Here is an 18,816-nt window from a genome sequence, read left to right as displayed (position 1 = left end):
AAATATGTCTGATTTATTCAAAAGGCTTTCTGAAGTATTTGTACAAGTGGAAACAGTGACAAACAGAGTAAACCTGAAAGTGCTAAGTCAAGAGATATCACACATCAAAAAGAAAATGAATGAAATGACCTGATGTTGAAAATTGAAAGATAAAAGTAAGTCTCAAACTCAAACTGCCATTGTGTATTTGTAATGTCAAAAGGAAAAACTGTAGTAGGAACAACAAAAGGTTAACAGTTCTGTGCTTGAAGTAAAAGTGAAATATCAGAACATGCAAGCTGAGAATGAGTCATTAAAAGCAGTAGTTCAAGAGGCTAGAAACAGATTTTGAGAACTGTAAACATACTCATATTTAAATGATGTAGTCTAGTCTGTTCAAATGAAATGCAAATAAAGGAAAGTAAACAGTTGACACTGATCTGTAGGAAGTTTAGAGAGACTATGTGCAAAGAAATACAGTGAAATAATAGTGACTTAAATGCACTCAACATATCCCAGAATTCAAACTGAAATGCCCCCCCCCCAAAAAAAAATAAATATATATATATATATATATATATATATATATATATATACATACATAGGATATAAAAAGTAAAACAAATTTGTTAGGGGAAAAATATAAAAAAAATAAAAAAAACATACAATAAGCTGGTTGCTAAGTGTGCACACCCTTAAACTAATACTTTGCTGAATCACCTTTTGATTTAATTACAGCATTTGATCTTATTGGGTACACACCTGCCATCAATTAAACAGACTCTGATTAACCCCAAATAAAGTTCAGCTGTCCTAGTAGGATTTTTCTGATATTTACTCAGTTGCCTGCTACAGCAAAAGCCATGGTTCGCAGAGAGCTTACAAAGCATCAAAGGGATCTCATTGTTGAAAGTTATCAGTCGGCAGAAGGATACAAAAAAATTTCCACAGCATTGGATATATTCATTTTTATATCCATTGTGTGTGTGTGTGTGTGTGTGTGTGTGTGTGTGTGTGTGTGTGTGTGTGTGTGTGTGTGTGTGTGTGTATATGTGTGTATATATATATATATATATATATATATATATATATATATATATATATATATATATATATATATATATATATATATATATATATATATATATATATATATATATATATATATATATATATATATATATATATATATATGTATATAAATACACACACACACACACACACACACACACACACACACACACACACATTGATACATGATCTAGTGGCATTTGTTGAATCAACAGTACGTTGACATACTTAACGTTGACCCATTAATGTCAAAATGCAAATGCTAACATCTGTCTGTACATGCTGAACTGAGAAAACAGTGGGACAAGCCCCCCCCCCACCGCACACCCCCTGCTAATTACTTATATTTTAAATCCAGGATTGTGCAATCCTTGTGAAGAGGGTATATCTGATGCTGTCAATCTTCATTTATTCTTGACTGATGGGCTCGGTTCCAACCTCTTGGAACCAACTCGGCTGTTATACTTAGCTCCTGCCAGCCAAAACCTCTCGAGCTAAGGCTCTACCCACAATGCCTCTCTTCGTATTATTTCAGACTTTGTTTGCCGCATAGAAAATTGGATATGTCAGCCGATGCTCTCAGCTAAGTGCTTTAAAAATTGTATTTATCATTTTTTTGGATAATATTGGTTTAAGACTCTCTATTTACTTATTGAATAGTCTCGCTAACTAGTTTTTTGCGTGAGTGACTGTTTTTTACCTTTCTACCCACACCTTTATAACCTTACTGTAACTCTCATTACTGTAGTTGTAACAGACCTCTTTCTTCTGTTCTTCCCTCTCCTCTAACTATTGGTAGTCTTTGATACCATTGTCAGTATTCTTCTTGGTTTTTCATCCCTTTACCCGTTGAGCAATTTTCTATACCATTGTTGGTATATCCCAAAAAAAAAAAAAAACTTTCGATAACTTTTCCTTTCCTCCTTTTTCTCCAAGCGAGTGTCATGTGTGTGTGTGTGTGTGTGTGTATGAGACTGACTTAAATATTCATTGACATGGTGGAGAAACAAAAAGGGACATCTGGGTTTAAGCAGTCTCAGAACTGTGCCATTCTGATTGACATCTTTGTTGCGTGTACTGTCTGGGTGCCCCTCACTTGGACATATCTTGTAATATTTGACTCTACAGAGAGCTAATCTTGAAAGGTTTGTTAAAGTGTCCTTTTGGTGAAGCCCTTTCTAAGGCAGAGACTTCAAACTCTCCAAAGCCTGAAAATAAAGAAAAGGAGCTACTTGGTGTCTACGCCTACAGTTAAGGTTCATCTAACTACCATATTGAATTTTCATAACGGTTTTGATGACCATTCATTGAAGTCTCATCGTCTATGCAAGATTTTTCTTAAAGCCGCTCTCCATTTAAAACCCCCTTTCAAAGATCTGGCAGTGACATGGGATTTGACCTTAGTCTTACAATGTCTAGTTTGAGAAACCCTTTGAGCCAGCAGCCACTTGTGACCTCAAACTTTTATCTTGGAAGACCTTCTTCCTAGTAGCTATCACGTCTGCTAGGAGAACTTCAGTTACAAGCTTTATGTGTGAATCATGCATATATCATCTTCCACAAAGAAAGAGTATCACTCAGAACCAATCGTAACTTCCTTTCCAAAGTAATATCAGAGTCCAATATCAACCAGACCATAGACTTACCGGTCTTCTTTCCAAATTTCACAAACAAAGGAGAGTACTGCTTGCACTTGTTGGACGTCCATAGACAATTAGGTTTTTACTTGGACAGAATGAACTCCTCTAGAAAATTAGACCAACTATTTCTATCCTTTTCAGGTACCAGATTGGGCAAAGCTGTATCAATAGTCACCTTGTCAGAATGGCTAAGAGACTGCATTGTTTTTATATACAACCAAAATAAACTGAAACTATCAACTACAATCAGAGCTCACTGTACAAGATCTGTTTCCACTTCAGCCGTCTTTCATTCCAGAGCTTCTATGGAAGACATATATGCAGCTGCAACTTGGGCTACCCCACATACCTTTATCACTCATTACAAATTAGACTTGGTCTCCAGGGGAGAGCATCCTTTGGCTCTATGGTGCTCAAGAATATCCTTCCTTAGGGCTGCCCGGGATCTAAAGTAGCTGGGGACTTTGTCTCATCAGTCAGGAATGAATGAAGATTGACAATATCAGATAAAGAAGTTATGTTCTTACCATAACGTTCCATCTGTGTTGTCGATCTTCATTCATTCTTGATATCCCACCCTCCTGCCCCCTCCTAAAGGCTCCTGGGGGTTCTGATCTAGTCCTGGGATATTATAGGATTATACCTTAGACAGGGCTTCTTTATTTTCTTTAACTATAAGGCAAATTCAATTTGAGGAAATGGGAAGAGCGGCATTGTCTGTAGAGCCTTAACTCGTGAGTTTTTGGCTGGCGTGAGCTATGTATAACGGCTGAGTCGGTACTGAGAGTTCGAAACCGAACCCATCAGTCAAGAATGAATGAAGATCGACAACATAGATGGAATGTTATGGTAAGAACATAACTTCTTTATTTCTCTTCCCTGGAGATGGTCCATTATCACACAACTGTCGACCATCTGTGTTGTGTATCAGTGTGGATCGACAGTACAGAGGTCGATTTTAGCTCCGATCAACCAGTCTCTTGAAAGTCATATATATAGTATAAAAAAAAAAAAAAGACATGTAAATGTACTATTGGAAGAAGAGCGAATGTTAAGTAGCAAAATGGATGACAAATATGTTGCTAAGCTGATGCAAAGAAAGGAAAGTCTCTCTGTAGAGGAAAACTCATAACTGAGTCAGTGACCAAGGCACAACTCGTGGAATAAAGCAAGTGTTTTAAGCAGCCTAAGGTCATGGAAGACCTAGCCAAACACACAACTACTAAGTGGAAAATCAAATAACTGGAATGATAGTTCTTAATTGTAATGTAGCAAATCTGAAAACATGGGCTGCTGCAACAATGGTCAAATGATGAGCGTAGTGCAGTTGTATAAGCAAACTTTCCTGAACAGTAGATGTTCGAATGATCACTGCTGCAGTAGCTGCTCATTCTTTCCATTGCCCTAGTTTTGTTTGCCAATGTAATCTTCCTAACATTGATCTTTTCAGGGCTGTAACCTCTCTTTCTCATTTGGCATGAAAGTTGTGAAGAGCTGTTTTTCGTCTGCTCTGCTTGTGCTGTTTAATGGTTTGGGTTCATGGAAGGTGCCTTAAGCCTTGGACGCTGGCTGACTGGCTGTTATAGCCTTAAAAGGATATAAACCATATAGCTAATAATAATGCAGCTGTGATCATTTAAAGATATAGTGTTAAGGTAAGTTTATTTACACAACTATACATTCTGTCTCTATACAAATCTGCTTCTTCTAAAGAGGTTACATCTGCTTGCTCCATTTTTTCTGACAAGGATGGGAAAGCAGTAGTTGTTGAAAAACTAAATGTATTCTTTATGCACTTTAACTTTCAGAATTTTAAACCATTTATCTCATATGTTAAAGGGTTTTAAAAAAAGAAATGAAAAGGAAGCTCTAAAACACAAGTAAAAGACTAATAGTCAAGCACAGTCCCCTCAGTCAGTATGACTGTGTGCTTGTTCAGCCCCCCCCCCCCCGGCAACCTTTCCATGTCTTTGAGACACTCCCCTTGTGGCATCAGATAGTCTCAGACAGCTGGGTTTTTAAGGTAATCCAGTGCGGGGTACACTTGGCAATTGGAATCCCTTCCTCCCTTTCTAAGGGATTCTCTCTCTCTTTTGTCCAGGGATTCAAGTCTGTTTCTTTGAATCCTGCAGCACACGATGTCTCCAGGAGTCATAGAGCCTGTGCCCCAAATCTCCTAGACAAAGTTTTTATAAAAAATTGTTTCTAGTTTCCAAAACAGAAAGGATACTGGAGGTCTGTATTGAATCTTTCTTATCTAAATGTTTTTGTCAAGATTCCGAAGTTCAAGATGATATCTTTTTTGTCTCTTGTACCTTATATTCTTACTCTAACTTTCACAGTAAGGATAAGTTGGATCTAAAGAATGTCTGACTTCATATCCCCATTGCAGAACATTTCAGACATTTATTTCAGGCATTTATTATGATTTTTTTGTACCTGGCTTATGTCATTCGTTCTCTGTTTTACCCTTTGCACTGTCTGCAGCACCAAGGATATTCATAAAGTGCCTAGCACTAGTCATCATCACAGATGCTTCAGACCTGGCATGGGTAGAGGTTTCCAAAGGGGTAGAAGTACTCTGTGAGTTCCTATAGACAGACATAAGCATGCAAATGTCAGAGAGATGCTGGCAGTTATCAGTTATTTGAAGGTCTTGAATCATTTCTAGTCCCCAGGACCTCTATAGGTGTACACAGACTACACCACAGTCATCTGGCACATAAACTGGCAGGGGATACCAAATCGTATCCCCTTTTAAGACTTGCTTTGATGGCCTGGGAGGTAGCAACTCAGCTCAGGTTTGACTCTTCATACTTCATACAGTCGTTCAGAGCAAAACCTGTTTGCAGACAAGCTCAGCAGGACCAGGACAAACCCTGTATGAATGGAAACTTCATCCTGGTGTCTTCCAAAAATTTAAAAATGTGTCCAACTGTGAGGAACACCTCAGGTAGAGCTGTTGGCTTCCCTAGAACAGACAACTGAAGAAATTCTGTTCCTGGACTCCCTGCAAGCAAGCCTCTAAGACAGGTGATTTGTTATTTTCATGGAAGGGAATGTGCTTTTACATTTTTTCACCCATTCTACTGACATCCAGGGTTCCTCTAAAGATCTAGAAGGACTCTCCAAAATAGTGGTGGTTGATACCTTTTGGTAAAGGCAAGAATGGTTCTCCCTTTTTTCAGTCTGACCAAGGGCAATTACCACAAGGTTCACCACAGGTTGGATTTAGTCACACAAGAGGCTGAGTGTGATACACCCCAGTCTAGAAGTTCTTCTTCTAGCTGCCTGAGTGATAGAATTTTGATACGTTTTAGGCTCCTTTTTTCTGAGGAAGTGCAGCAGGTATTAAAGGTGTCAAGAAAAGTCTTGATTATTTCTGGTTGTTCGTATTTAATGGCATTTTTGTATTTCTCTGTCTAGGTACATTTATTTTCCATTTCTGCTTGCCCCCCCCCGCATCTAATAATGCTCAAGTTAAATATTTCTGAAAGAGGTGTTACGTACTTGTCCATCTAGGAAACAGGTGACTGTTCCTTGAAATCTGCATTTTATGCATGTGAAACATATGCGGTCACCACTTCAGCCAACTCATGAGGCTGAACTAAGGTTCTTATGTTGGAAGACTGTTTTACGTATTGCTTTGGCATCTGCTAGGAGAGTATTGCACTTATGGTGAGACAACTCTACCTTGCTTTCCACAGGGACATAGTTTCTTTGAGAACAAATTCTACCTGTATTCCTAAAGTGGTCTCATAGTTTATGTTAGGCCAGACTGTTAAATTAATCTTCTAGTTTCTTTTCGTGAACACAAGAAGAAGGGTAAAAAGGATCCTTCATATTCTAAATGTCCACAAACAGCTCAGATACTATCTAGACAAAACTTAAGTTTTCAAGAAAGCTGATCAGCTGTTTTCCTCCTGTAAGTGTAAGAGGAAATGACAACCAGTTTCAAAACAGACCATGTCCAGTAGTTGTCTCATGCTGTTACCATTTGCTGTACTCCACGGTAAGCCACTTCCAGGCAAGGGTACATCCCATTCCACAAGGTTTTTGGTTCCTGGAAAGGGGTGGGCTCTAGTAATTTTCTAGAGGCAGCAATACGGTCCTCTGCACTCACATTTACAAAGTACTATAGAGTAAATTAATTTTGTAGGTCCAAAGCAGGCTTTGCTAGGACTATTCTTCAGTGGCTCTCAGAATCTTAGTTTATTGGCCTCCTCACTTTTTTCTTTTTGTTCCCTAAGCTATGGTAATCTACCCATATAGCTTAGGCTACTGCAACAGTGATATATGTTTCAACATACTACATTTGTGTAAGTGAAACTTACCATAACTGTAGATGTTCTAATAGATTACTGCTGCACTAGCCCCCCCCCCCCCATGCTTGTATTTTTATGTGCTTCCAAGGTGTGGATTTGGCCGTCCTTTTTGTATATGGTTACTATATGGTTTGTTTCCTAGTAATATTCTTCAGGGCTCTTGCCTCCCTCCTAGGCAAAAATGCTCTGAAATTTTTTGCACTCCATCTATCTGGAGTTCTACTCGAGTTCCTGATATTTGGAGCATATGGAAGGTGCCCTAAGCTTTTGGAAGCTCACTAGTTGCACTGGGAGTAGGACTAATATAGCTTAGGCTACTGCAACAGTGATTAGTTTCTTCGTCTTAAGGCATCTGAGTGTCAGAATGGTATGTGGTTCCCCCAGCAATCACAAATTGAATAAGTGGATAATTGGAGAATGAAAAACGTAAAAAAGACCGAGTTACATTCTTAAGCTGATGAAGTCCATGTTCATTATGATGAGTTTTAGACATCGGTCTGATGCAACTGGACTTTGCTGTAAAGGTTTGGATGCTTGCTATAGTTTGTTTAGGCCAAATCCCTTGTTAGCTTGCATCCTAATGATCCATTTCGTTTCCCTTTGTTCGGTAAGATTCTTGATATTGCCAAACCTATTGTTACCTCAAACAATCTCTAATAGTAAAAACAAAAATTTATGGTTGCTCCCATGCTTTAAAATATGTTGTGCTAGAGCATTCCCTTAGTCTTCCTTATTTATAGCATAAATGTGTTCTCTGACCCTCTCTCTCATTGTATGATTTATCTTCCCTACATAGAAGGCGAAACATTTAGTGCATGAAGCTAAATATATCACGTACCTCATTTTGCAATCAGTGTAATGCTTCAACACATAAGTTTTATTGGTGGTAGGATGTATAAACTTATTGTTATTGCACATATATGAACAATGATTGCAATTCCTACAGGCAGATGTGCACTGACTTCATTAAACAGTCTTACTAGCCTTTTGCCGTGTTTTCTCTTTCCTTTTGTGGTTTGATTTGGATTTTTATTTGGAGGAGCTTTATTCACTGGTTCTTGTTTGTTTTTACATTACTTTGCTTCTTTGAACTGGTGAAGTATGGCTGAGGGGCTTGAAGTGGAATTGGAATATAATCCTTTTCGCAAAGGTGTTGCAGGTAGAAATTATACAGTACATAAGTTAGTTTATGTAGACCATAATCCCTTGATGGCCTTCATTGACAATGATAATATACAAAAGGACAATGAGGTAAATGATCCTGAAAATATTTTATTAATTAAACGCGGTATAGAGAAGAAGATTTTGCAGTTAAAACGTGTTCATTGGCAGAGGAAACACGTGGAAGCATCCCAAAATTTTAAAATAGTGCCCAGAGGCTTGAGAATCTTGAAGATGCCTACCTATGGCACTACATATCCGGATTTACTCTGCAAGTGGCAGAAGCTGAATAGAGAAACCAGTTACGGATGTATGAAGCTCTTGATTGAGCATTATACTGTGCTTGAAGGTGAACTTAAGATTGGTATAGTGAACTTGCAAGAGAAATTGAGTGTGGTGATTTCACTCACTAGACTTAACGTGTTTATAGAGCAGTTAACCACACATGCTACTAATTTAGAGCAAAGACTTCTTTTACAGAAGAAAAAGAAATTACATTGAGGCTTTATGGATTTTAAAAAAGGGGAAGTGTTTGCTTGGCCGAAGAGTTCAACTATTAGAACTAGAAACACGAAAGTCACTGCTCCTAGCCAATCGGAGCACAAACAACCACAAGAAGGCATTGTTAGCATAGCAAAAGAACTTCCCACTATGTCATCAGCTAATTCACTTGGTCCTGATGTTAGAAGGAAAGTGAAAGAGGTGAACAAACAGCCAGAAAAGTCTTTGTTCCTGGTTTTTCCGTTAGCCATAAAACAACTGCACTTCCAGCCATCACACTCACAGAGCAGAGGGAGGAAACGGAGAATAAATTCAGAGGAGAACCAGGACGACTGAATGCAGAACAAAAAGGTATGGAAAAGACTGCTGTTGGATTCGTTTTCAACATTTCGAATTGTTCTCTGGATGCTAATAAGCTCAGCTTACTTGAGAGAGGTTTGTCTTTTATTCCCTCATTAGGGACGGACAATATGGACACCATAATAGATATCAAAATGTTTTGCAGAAATGTAATGCTTCTCCTTGTATATGGTGATAGTGAAAATAACACTCACTGCTTTAGGAAACCCAGTACATTTTCTCCAATATTACACCCCCTTTTGGAAGCCTTTGAAAAGGCTTGTGCGAATGATATTATTAGTTTCACTACTATGGATAAAAAGAAGCAGGGCTTTTATAACTTGACCTGAAGTGGGTGTAGGGCCCTACAGTCACTAAGGAATAATGATAAAATCATTGTACGTCCAGCTGACAAAGGGGGCACAATTGTGATAATGAATGCTGTAGATTATTTTAGTAAAATTAATGATATGCTTGATGAATAAGGAGTTTATACTAAGCTGAATAGTGATCAGTTGAATACACTGATTTGTGATATGCACAGCAACCTATATGAGTTATTGATGTCAGGCATAATTAGCCCAGAAATATACAAGTATTTTTTGGTTGAAAACCCTTATATAACTAGTATTAGGGGTCTTCCCAAAATACATAAGGACTGTTTCAATCCTCCACTCAGACCTTTTGTGTCCAGTAGAGACCATTGAATTTTTGGATGTGGTCATCTGGAAGGAGGGTAAGCAGATTCATACTGAAATGTTCAGAAAGGATTCTAGAAGAAATAACCTCCTGCACAGACAGAGTATGCATTCCAGTCATATTTATAGAAGTATTGTACAGAGCCAAGGCCTTAGGGTATCTAGGTTCACCAGTTTAGAAACAAGATGTGAAAAGTACTTGATATATTACAATAAAAATGTATAGCTAGGGGATATAAGGCTCATGAATGTGAACAACTTAGTAAACCTGATTTTATATATTGAACAAATAAAGGGAAACCCTATTTTAGAAACCGTAAAGGAGAAAGGTCTGGTGACCCCCCCCAGTAGATAGATCGGACACTACTAATAAGTGTAGAATGATTCTACCCTATACTAATAATAACAAAACATTGCTTCAGGTTATCAATAAGAATTGACAAATACTGACTTTTGATGAAAAATTAATCAACATTGTTGGGAGTTAACCCAGTTTTTCTTATCACAATAGTAAATCTCTAAAGAGACTACTATGCTGTAATGAAGGCAATACTCGGATGAGGCCAATACAATCCCAACGACAAGGCACATTTGCCTGTAGGAATCGCAATCATTGCTCATATGTGTGCAATAAGTTTATACATCCTGTCACCAATAAAATTTATGTGTTTAAGCATTATGGTGATTGCAAAATGAGGGACATGATATATTTAGCTTCATGCACTAAATGTTTCGTCTTCTATGTAGGGAAGACGAATCGTACACTGAGGAAGAGGTCAGAGAACACATTTATGCTATAAATAAGGAAGATGAAGGGAATGCTTTGGCACAACATATTTTAAATCATGGGAGCAACCATAAATTTTTGTTTTTAGTATTAGAGATTGTTTGAAGTAACAATATGTTGGGCAATATCAAGAATCTTACCGAATAAAGGGAAATGAAATGGATCATTAGGATGCAAGCTGACAAGGGATTTGGCCTAAATGATAAAGTAGTGCTAAAACCTTTTCTACTAGAGAGAACTTTGAAACAATAGTGTATATATACATACATTCTCTAGATATTTAGAATGATTTATTATACACTTTGTTAAGAAATTGATATGAAGGTTTTTACATAAATTGTCTTTTACATAAATTGCTTTTTGAATTTTTTTCTTTTTCTTTTGAGATTAGAATTGTTATATGCATTTCATACATTTTTAATATATTATTACTTTTTTATCTTTATCATAGTTCTCATGCCATATATTTAGTGTGTTTAATTAATGAAGTACAAAATTTGATTCTGAATGTTTTTTATATTAGTCTTATTACTATGTATGTTTTTTAGATTGTTTTTTGCCATTTTAGGAAGTCATGAATATTAATTAGTTTAGATGTTTGTTAATCATTCACTGAGAGCATAAATTGTGTTCTTTTATACTGTGTATCATTCAAAGTCTGAGGAAGCGTCCGTTGAGATGTGAAAGCATTAACTTCATTAAACAGTCTTACTAGCCTTTTGCCGTGTTTGCTCTTTGCTTTTGTGGTTTTATTTGGAGGAACTTTATTCACTGGTTCTTCATTTGTTTTTACATGTCTCAATATATGTCAGTAACAAGCAGACCTCTAGAGTGGTCAGACAGAATGACTTGCTGGAGTTCCTCCACATGCAGATCACCATAGACAAAATCTAATACCATATCTTAGCCAGCTGTAGGTCAGCCTCCATGTCCCAAGAAGCTCAGAATGCATAGTTGGACCTACTGAAGACACTTACCATCCAAACTAACACCCTACTCATGGGAGACTCTAATTACGTCTCTATAGACTGGGGCTCCTACTCGGCCTTAAATCTACAGACACAGAGATTCCTGGACTTTGTATTTACAAACACCCTTGACCAAATAGTGAGTATGCCCATTAGAGGTTCTAGCATACTGGACCTTGTGCTTACTTATATGGGAGAACACCAAACCCCACCATGTCTCATCCTCCATGGTAACGTCCCACCATAAAGCTGTGTCCTTCAAAATCAAAATCAACTCCATATTCCCATTAAAACCAGTAACAGTTATGAACTCTTCCAAGGCAAATTACTTTTTATTAAGTGATGGTTTGTCAAAATTCATTGCCCCTCCAAACTTTGAGAACATGGCATCCAATGCTGAATTGCTCTCAGAAATTCTGTACAACCATGTCAGTGGCTGCATAGAGGCTGCTGTACCTACCAGAATTAAGCCTAGGCTTGAATATGGACAGGGATGGTGGCATCCCAAATTAAACAGGATGTACAACAAAAGGTAAAAATTATGGCAAAAATCAGGAAGGGTAATTCCCATAAAAATAGAGACTGTCTCACAGTAAGTAGTCAGCTAACCAGGCTAATTAGGTCAAGAAAAGCCAACTTTGAGGTTAAGATAGCCTTCTAGGTGAAAAATAACCACAAGGTCTTCTACCATAATGTCTTCTACATGTGTATCAGAAACCTCAAGGGTAGCACAGTGCTGAACTGGTGGTTAATGATGCCACATTCACTGAGCCTGGTGATATAGCAAACCTGTTAGCAGACAAATTCAGTTCCAGTGGCTCTCCCTTCCAACCATCTACCCAAAAATACCCTCAAACATAACCCCTCCAACTATAACTAGGGAGCATGTACTGGCTTCACTCACTGAAGCCATGAACACAGCTGCAGTGGACCCCAATAACATTCCAGCATGCCTCCTGAATAGTCTAAAATATAACTTATCAGGATCACTGGAGTCATTATTTAACTATAGTCTTAAAACAGGCTTTGTGCCTTGTGAATGGAGGAATGCAATGGTCATCCCACTTCATAAGGGAGGACATTCAACAGATCCTGGAAACTACAGACTCATTAGTCTAACTAGTCGTATTTGCAAACCCATGGAAATAATTATTAACAAGGACATAGGAGACTTACAAACACTGGATCCATCACAGTTTGGTTTTGTCAAAGGAAGGTCATGCTTACTGAATGTGGTAGACCTCTTTGAAAGGGTTACTAAGGCAATGGATGAGGGTAAAATGGTTCATACTGCCTAATTAGATCTGGCTAAAGCTTTTGCTATAGTATCCCACTTGGGCATTGTCAGCAAACTTGTATAACTAGTGTAAACCCCTTTATAGCATGCTGGATAGCTAACTGGCTCACTGATAGGATCCATGTGGTTAAAATTGGTGATGCCATCTCCACAAAGAGGCTGCTCACCAGTGGAGTTCCCCCAAGGCTCTGTGCTAGGCCCTTTCCTCCTTGACATTTACGTCTTGGATGTCAAAGCCAGTGTTAAAGGTCTGTGGCTAACCAAGTTATCAGATGACTGCAAACTGGGAGCAGTCAATGAATCCTCCAAAGAATAGACCACCCTTCAGGAAGGTTTAGTACAGGCAGAGTCATGGTGCCAATGCCTTGGCTTAAAGCTCAATACCAAGAAATGCATTATAGTACCTTTTGGGATGTCTGCCACCCTAGACAACTAAATCATCAATAAAACACCCCTAAAAGTTGATTTACTAGCGAGAGTTCTGGAAACTCATGTAGATAGTAACCTAGCCTTCAACCAACACATGTCAAAGGTAGTAAGAAAATCCTTCTGTGTTGCTCAACCTATAAGCAAGGACATGGCATCAATGTCCAGAGAGGGCATCATATCACATCAGAAAGTACCATACCAGATACATGCAGCAACTGCAACATCCACAAAGTATCCTTACAAAAGGAATACAGGGAGTAAACACAATGTCCTACTCTAATTGCCTCAAAGCCTTCTGTCTTTACTTGATATCATACAGACTTCTGAGAGGTGATCTTTGCCTGGCATACAAGGCATCCCTGGACCCTGTTTTGCTGAACTTTCTGCACATTCGCAAAACAAACAGCATGAGAACTACTACATTAAAAGACCTAAACTTTGGTTGGGACATAAATAGGATATGTTAGAGAGACAGATATGTTTCTCAGAGAATTCCCATTCTCTGGAACAGACTCCCCATCCATGTGGAGCAGACATCCTCCCTATCTATATTTAAGCGCAACTTGGACCAGTGGATGGGTAATCCCCCTGGTGTGGCACTCATATCTCTGATAGACAGAGGCAGTTAGTAAATCACCCCCCTGGGTCACATTTGAGTTGCATGGCTTAGCTTATAAGGGTCCTATTGTTTGTTAGCCTAGTATAGACCTGTGAATCTACATAGAGTGCCTAGCACCTGCTTTGTCAGTTTTTGTAGTTCTGGTTTTGGAGAACAGTAGGAGTTTTGACTGGTTTCAGGTTGAAGTAAGTGAACATAAATATTTATAGTATTAAGAAAGATCTTGAATCATCTAATCGTTGTTGCATGGAATGGAATCAGTAGTCTGTGTGTTCAGTAGTCTAAATATATTGTGTACCATAAATAGTATGGCGGCTTGAATGGTAATTTATTCCAGAAAGTTTTTTTTTTTTTTTGGGGGGGGGGATTGAAATTCCATGCATTTCTAATGTGTAGTACAGTTAAAATATCTGAATTTAGTTATTTATTTTTCAAGTTTCTATTTTTTTAATTTTTGGGAAAATTGGCAATGCTGCTTCATTCATCCAAGCTGCATTTCCTTTCACCATCCAAAATGTGGTTTCCAGAAAGTTTAGTATCTTCCTGTTGGTGTTGAATAAAACAAAGTCTGAATCTTACAAAGCTGATTTACTTGAACTTGTAATTGACAAAGTGCTATTTTTCATAGTACCCTCTTGTAAGTGGTGTGCTCTGTCTCTGGTAATGGTGCATGACTGACTCACTGTTTGCTGAAGTGTGTGTCTGCAGACAACAATCACCAAGAGCAGTGCTCGCCAAAATAAAAAATATACATAAAGTACAGGCACAGAACAAATGTTTTTCTTTGGGGGGGAAGGAAGCTTCCTGCACTCACAGTACCAGGTACCATGAGGCAGACGGAGTATTTTGTTGCAATGTAAAACAATCTTCTTCCTATCCCAGGAAATGCAACCTTCAGGTTAGGGTATTATGCAAGAGTAGTATGGAGGAGTGTGCATTCCTAAAACATCTGCTCCATAGCTGTGTTTTTGGTAAACAATTCCTAAGACATGTACCCCAATAGGCTCTGATTTTGAATGGCAAGTCCAGCAATTGTGGCTACAGACATGCTTTTTATGCATTCAGTTAGTGTGATTAGTAACTGTTATATTTCACTGTAAAGAGTATTTTGGAAAGTGCATAGTATTTTTCAATGTTATCACTAAATTTGTTTTGTTTTGCTTTCTGATGAGAGCATCTCTGCATTTTCCACTGCTGAATAAAAATGCACAGCAATCTAGTTGCTGTATGAATTAGTAATTTGTTGGCAACAATGAGAACTTTCGCCATCATTTGTTATTGTGTGCACTGTGGATACAGTATTTTCTCCACTAGGCTGCCTTTCCCTGTTATCCATTAATTGTTAAAAGTTCATATCCTTTCACTGACTGATGACCACTGGATAGCTTATGTAAAAGATACTGTGGTGCTCCTTACTGTTGTACTGATACTGTATTTTCATTAGGCAGGAAATTGCGGAGATCTTAGGATATAGAAATTATGCTGAAGTCTCTGTTGTATCCAAAATGGCCCAGCGTGTCCCAGCTGTATGGAACCTTCTCAGATTCCTTCGTAACCACAGCTATACAGGTAAACAGCTGAAAATGAACATTGTCATTTCATTTTGTTTTCATCTTGCCTTCATTGCATGCATACACGTGCTGACACATATTCCAGTACTCACAAAACAATGCACATGTATGAGCGTGTAAACACACACACACGTATGTGCATGTGCACATTCACACACTCATTCACTTATAGTATCCATTTTCTCTAAGCCCTGTGCAATTTGATTTTTATTTCTTATTTCCCTGTCTCCTTTAATTTCTTTGCACTTCTTTGCACCTTCTGTTTTGCTTTGTATATTTCCTAGCACCTCTCATAAGCACAGTGTATGATACTCTTCTTGTTTGCATTCCATATTTCCAGTCATACTGTTTTTTATTGTTTATATACTCAACATTATTCTACTTGTATCATTCATTTACCTTTATTTTGTGTATTCTGTTGCTTTCCTGCATCTCCCACTCCCATTCTTTGCATCCATACAGTTTTGTATTATATGTCTTATTTTTCAATATTTTTCTTTTACTTGTAGCCAGAGCCAGATCATAATCAAATGGGCCCTAGGCAGGGTAATGGATCACCCCCCAACCATGCCAGTGTCCCAGTATGTGTCTGTTTCTCCCCAGTTACCATAAACGGTGTACAAACCTGTCAATGTGATATTATTTTCTTCTTTACTTCTAAAATTATTACAAATATTTAGATTTAATTTAAAACTTTTATTTCAAATTTTATAGCATAAACACTGATAGCATTTGCTAAACAAAACAATACAGTCACAGTGAACACAGACGTAGCATGAACAGTAAAGTTCTCTGCACTTGGAACTCACATTCTTTGAAACAGCATTGAAACCCACATTCAAAGAAAATGCTTCTGGTCAGTGGCAGATTAAGTGCATCTTTGGGCTCTATTCAAACTGTAGGCTGCTTGCACACATTGTCAGGACCATGCATACATGCATGTGTTCTTTGATTCACCTTTCTGATTAAATTAATTTACATTCCTTGTGTAATACAGCACCACATGTTAGAGGGTGTTTTAAAGTTGTAGTTTTGAACATTTTTCCCATAAGCAAAGAAACGAAACATATGAATCACTAATGACAAAACTACCCATTTCAGAACATTTCAACCATAAAAGGCTACTCAGACTTTGCTCATTACAGTCACTAATGTTTGTCAGTACGCACAATCTCTGCAGAAGTAAAAGTCATTTGAATAATTCCACATTAAAGAGATCTGTAACTATTGAAAAGTTGCTGCTGGCAAACAACTTTACATTTCAGTCAGTGCTATTGGACTGCATACCCCCCAGCAAATAAAAACAAAATTAAAGAATTAAAAGAAAAACAAAAAAAAAAAAAAAAAAAAAGAAATAAAAAAACAAACACGGATCACGGACTTCCCCGCATGCGTGATCGGCATTCCTGGAACCCTTGCATGCGCACAGGATTGCTGGTGAACCTGTCCGGATTAGGAAGACAGCATTCTGCATACAGAGATCTCAGACGTCTGTGCAGTTACAACTGCATAGACTGGAAGGGGATCAGACTGCAACGTCTGCAGGCTGGAGCCTGCTCTCACGGGAAGGACTGGACTTTGGCTCTCTTTCTAGTGGGGCTTTCTTTTTGAAGCTGGAGCAGGGCTTGTGTGGAATTAACAAAGCTGCAGGAGAATACTTGTTTGGACTGAAACTCTGCAGGTACTTGTTTGTTTTAATGAAGTGTGTGTGTGTGTGTGTGTGTGTGTGTGTGTGTGTGTGTGTGTGTGTGTGTGTGTGTGTGTGTGTATGTGTGTATAAAATGTCCCAGTAACTAGAAAAAAGTCAGGAAATATACCTGGTGGCTTGACTCAAACCCTGTATCTTGGGAGTAGGTAGCAAGAGCTTGAATTCCCTACCCACCACCACTTGTGAAATTTTTGCTTCATATTTTTGTTCTGTTCCTCATAAAATCTGTGTTTTTTTCTGGATTTTGAATTTACTAAATAATGATAGGCATTTGAATTTCAGACTTCATATTCTTCAGAAAGTACATAGTAACACAAAACCTTTTATTCTAGCAATTTTCTGTTTATAAGATCAGTATTTGAAATTTGTCCCTATTTTTGTGGCTGTATTCCCCCATTATTGGTTTTGTCCTGGTTTTTTGTGCTAACTGGTTGAGAGCTATGGTGTGAACTGAATTCAGTGAATATGTTAGAGGGCTGTATTCACCCATTATTGGCTTTGTCTAGGTGTTTTGTGCTAAGAAGTTGAGAGCTATATTGAGAACTGAATTCACTAAATGATAGCCATTTAAGTTTCAGTCTACCTATCTTTCAAGAAACAGTTGATTTGGCATAGTGGTATGTTGCTCTGACTGTAGTGCATAGAGTGTTGTGTTCAATACTTGGCAGTGAAATATATGGTGGTAACACAGCATTTTATTCTAGCAACTTTCCAAGATTATACAAGCAATGTTTAAAATGTGCCCATAGTTTTTGGGCTTTTGTCCCTCCCCCCAATAAATTTTGACTTTTTCCAGATTTCTTGTACTTCAAAGTTGAAAGATACAGTTGAATGTCGAGTGCATTTTACAAGGAGCTGAGAGCTTGAAGAGAAGTTTAGTGCTGCTTATGCTGTGTTTGCTTGCATTGTTAATAACACAACAGGTAATATGCTTGCTTTTGATGCAGAAGGCTGTGGGTTCTGCTCCCACAGTATATAAATGCATTACTGATACTGTACTGTGTTGTATTTCTAATGGGGGTGGATGCTGCAGTCCTGAGAATGTCCTCTTTGGCGGAGATACCTAGTAACAATTAACCTATTGTCAATTTGCCATCCACTCCCTATTGCAATATTACTAGCTTATCATTTTTTTAATGTAACATAATCAATTTATTCCTCAATGGCAACAGGCACTTTATTTGTAGATGAAACAATGAAATATAAAGTTGTTTGCTAGAAGCAACCTCTTCATTAGTTACAGATCTCTTTAATGTGGAATTATTTAGATGACTTTTACTTCTGCAGAGATTGCACATATTTACTGATACTGGTGGATTGTAGAAGTCTGAGTAGACTTTTATGATGGAAATGTTCTGAACTGGGCAGTTTTGTCATTATTGGTGCATGCATTTTGTTTCATTGTTTACTGGAAAAATGATAAAAACAAAAAATTTAAAACACAGTCTGACAGCTGTACTGTATTATACAAGGAATATTATTTAATACAATCAGGAAGGTGTATCAAAGAATACATGTATGTTTCCTGTGCAAGGGGCCTATGATTTGAAAACAGCCCAAAGTTAATCTTTATCTGCCACTGTCCAGATGAATTTTATTTGAATGTGGGTTTCAATGCTGTTTCAATGAATGTGAGTTTCAGGGGCAGAGAAGTTTTAATGCTAAGTCTATTTCCATTGTGAGACTGCATTGCTTTGTGTAGCAGATGTCTATTAGTATTTGT

General features: G+C 37.8%; 1 protein-coding gene across 2 annotated transcripts in view; it reads left to right on the top strand.

The window, feature by feature from the left end:
- The window catches only part of LOC122816758 (probable cytosolic oligopeptidase A), a 907,285-nt gene that overhangs the window by 312,500 nt on the left and 575,969 nt on the right, over positions 1-18,816 (top strand). For both annotated transcript variants that reach the window (XM_044089771.1, XM_044089769.1), the window contains exon 9: positions 15,259-15,383. In XM_044089771.1, the coding sequence (XP_043945706.1) occupies positions 15,259-15,383 (125 nt within the window). The remainder of the gene's footprint in view (positions 1-15,258; positions 15,384-18,816) is intronic.

The sequence above is a fragment of the Protopterus annectens genome, chromosome 12.part0, assembly GCF_019279795.1.
Source record: "Protopterus annectens isolate FY-2018-M chromosome 12.part0, PAN1.0, whole genome shotgun sequence".
Taxonomy (NCBI): Eukaryota; Metazoa; Chordata; order Ceratodontiformes; family Protopteridae; genus Protopterus; species Protopterus annectens.
Note: the sequence above shows the minus strand (reverse complement) of the source record. Positions and strands in the feature narration are given on the sequence as shown.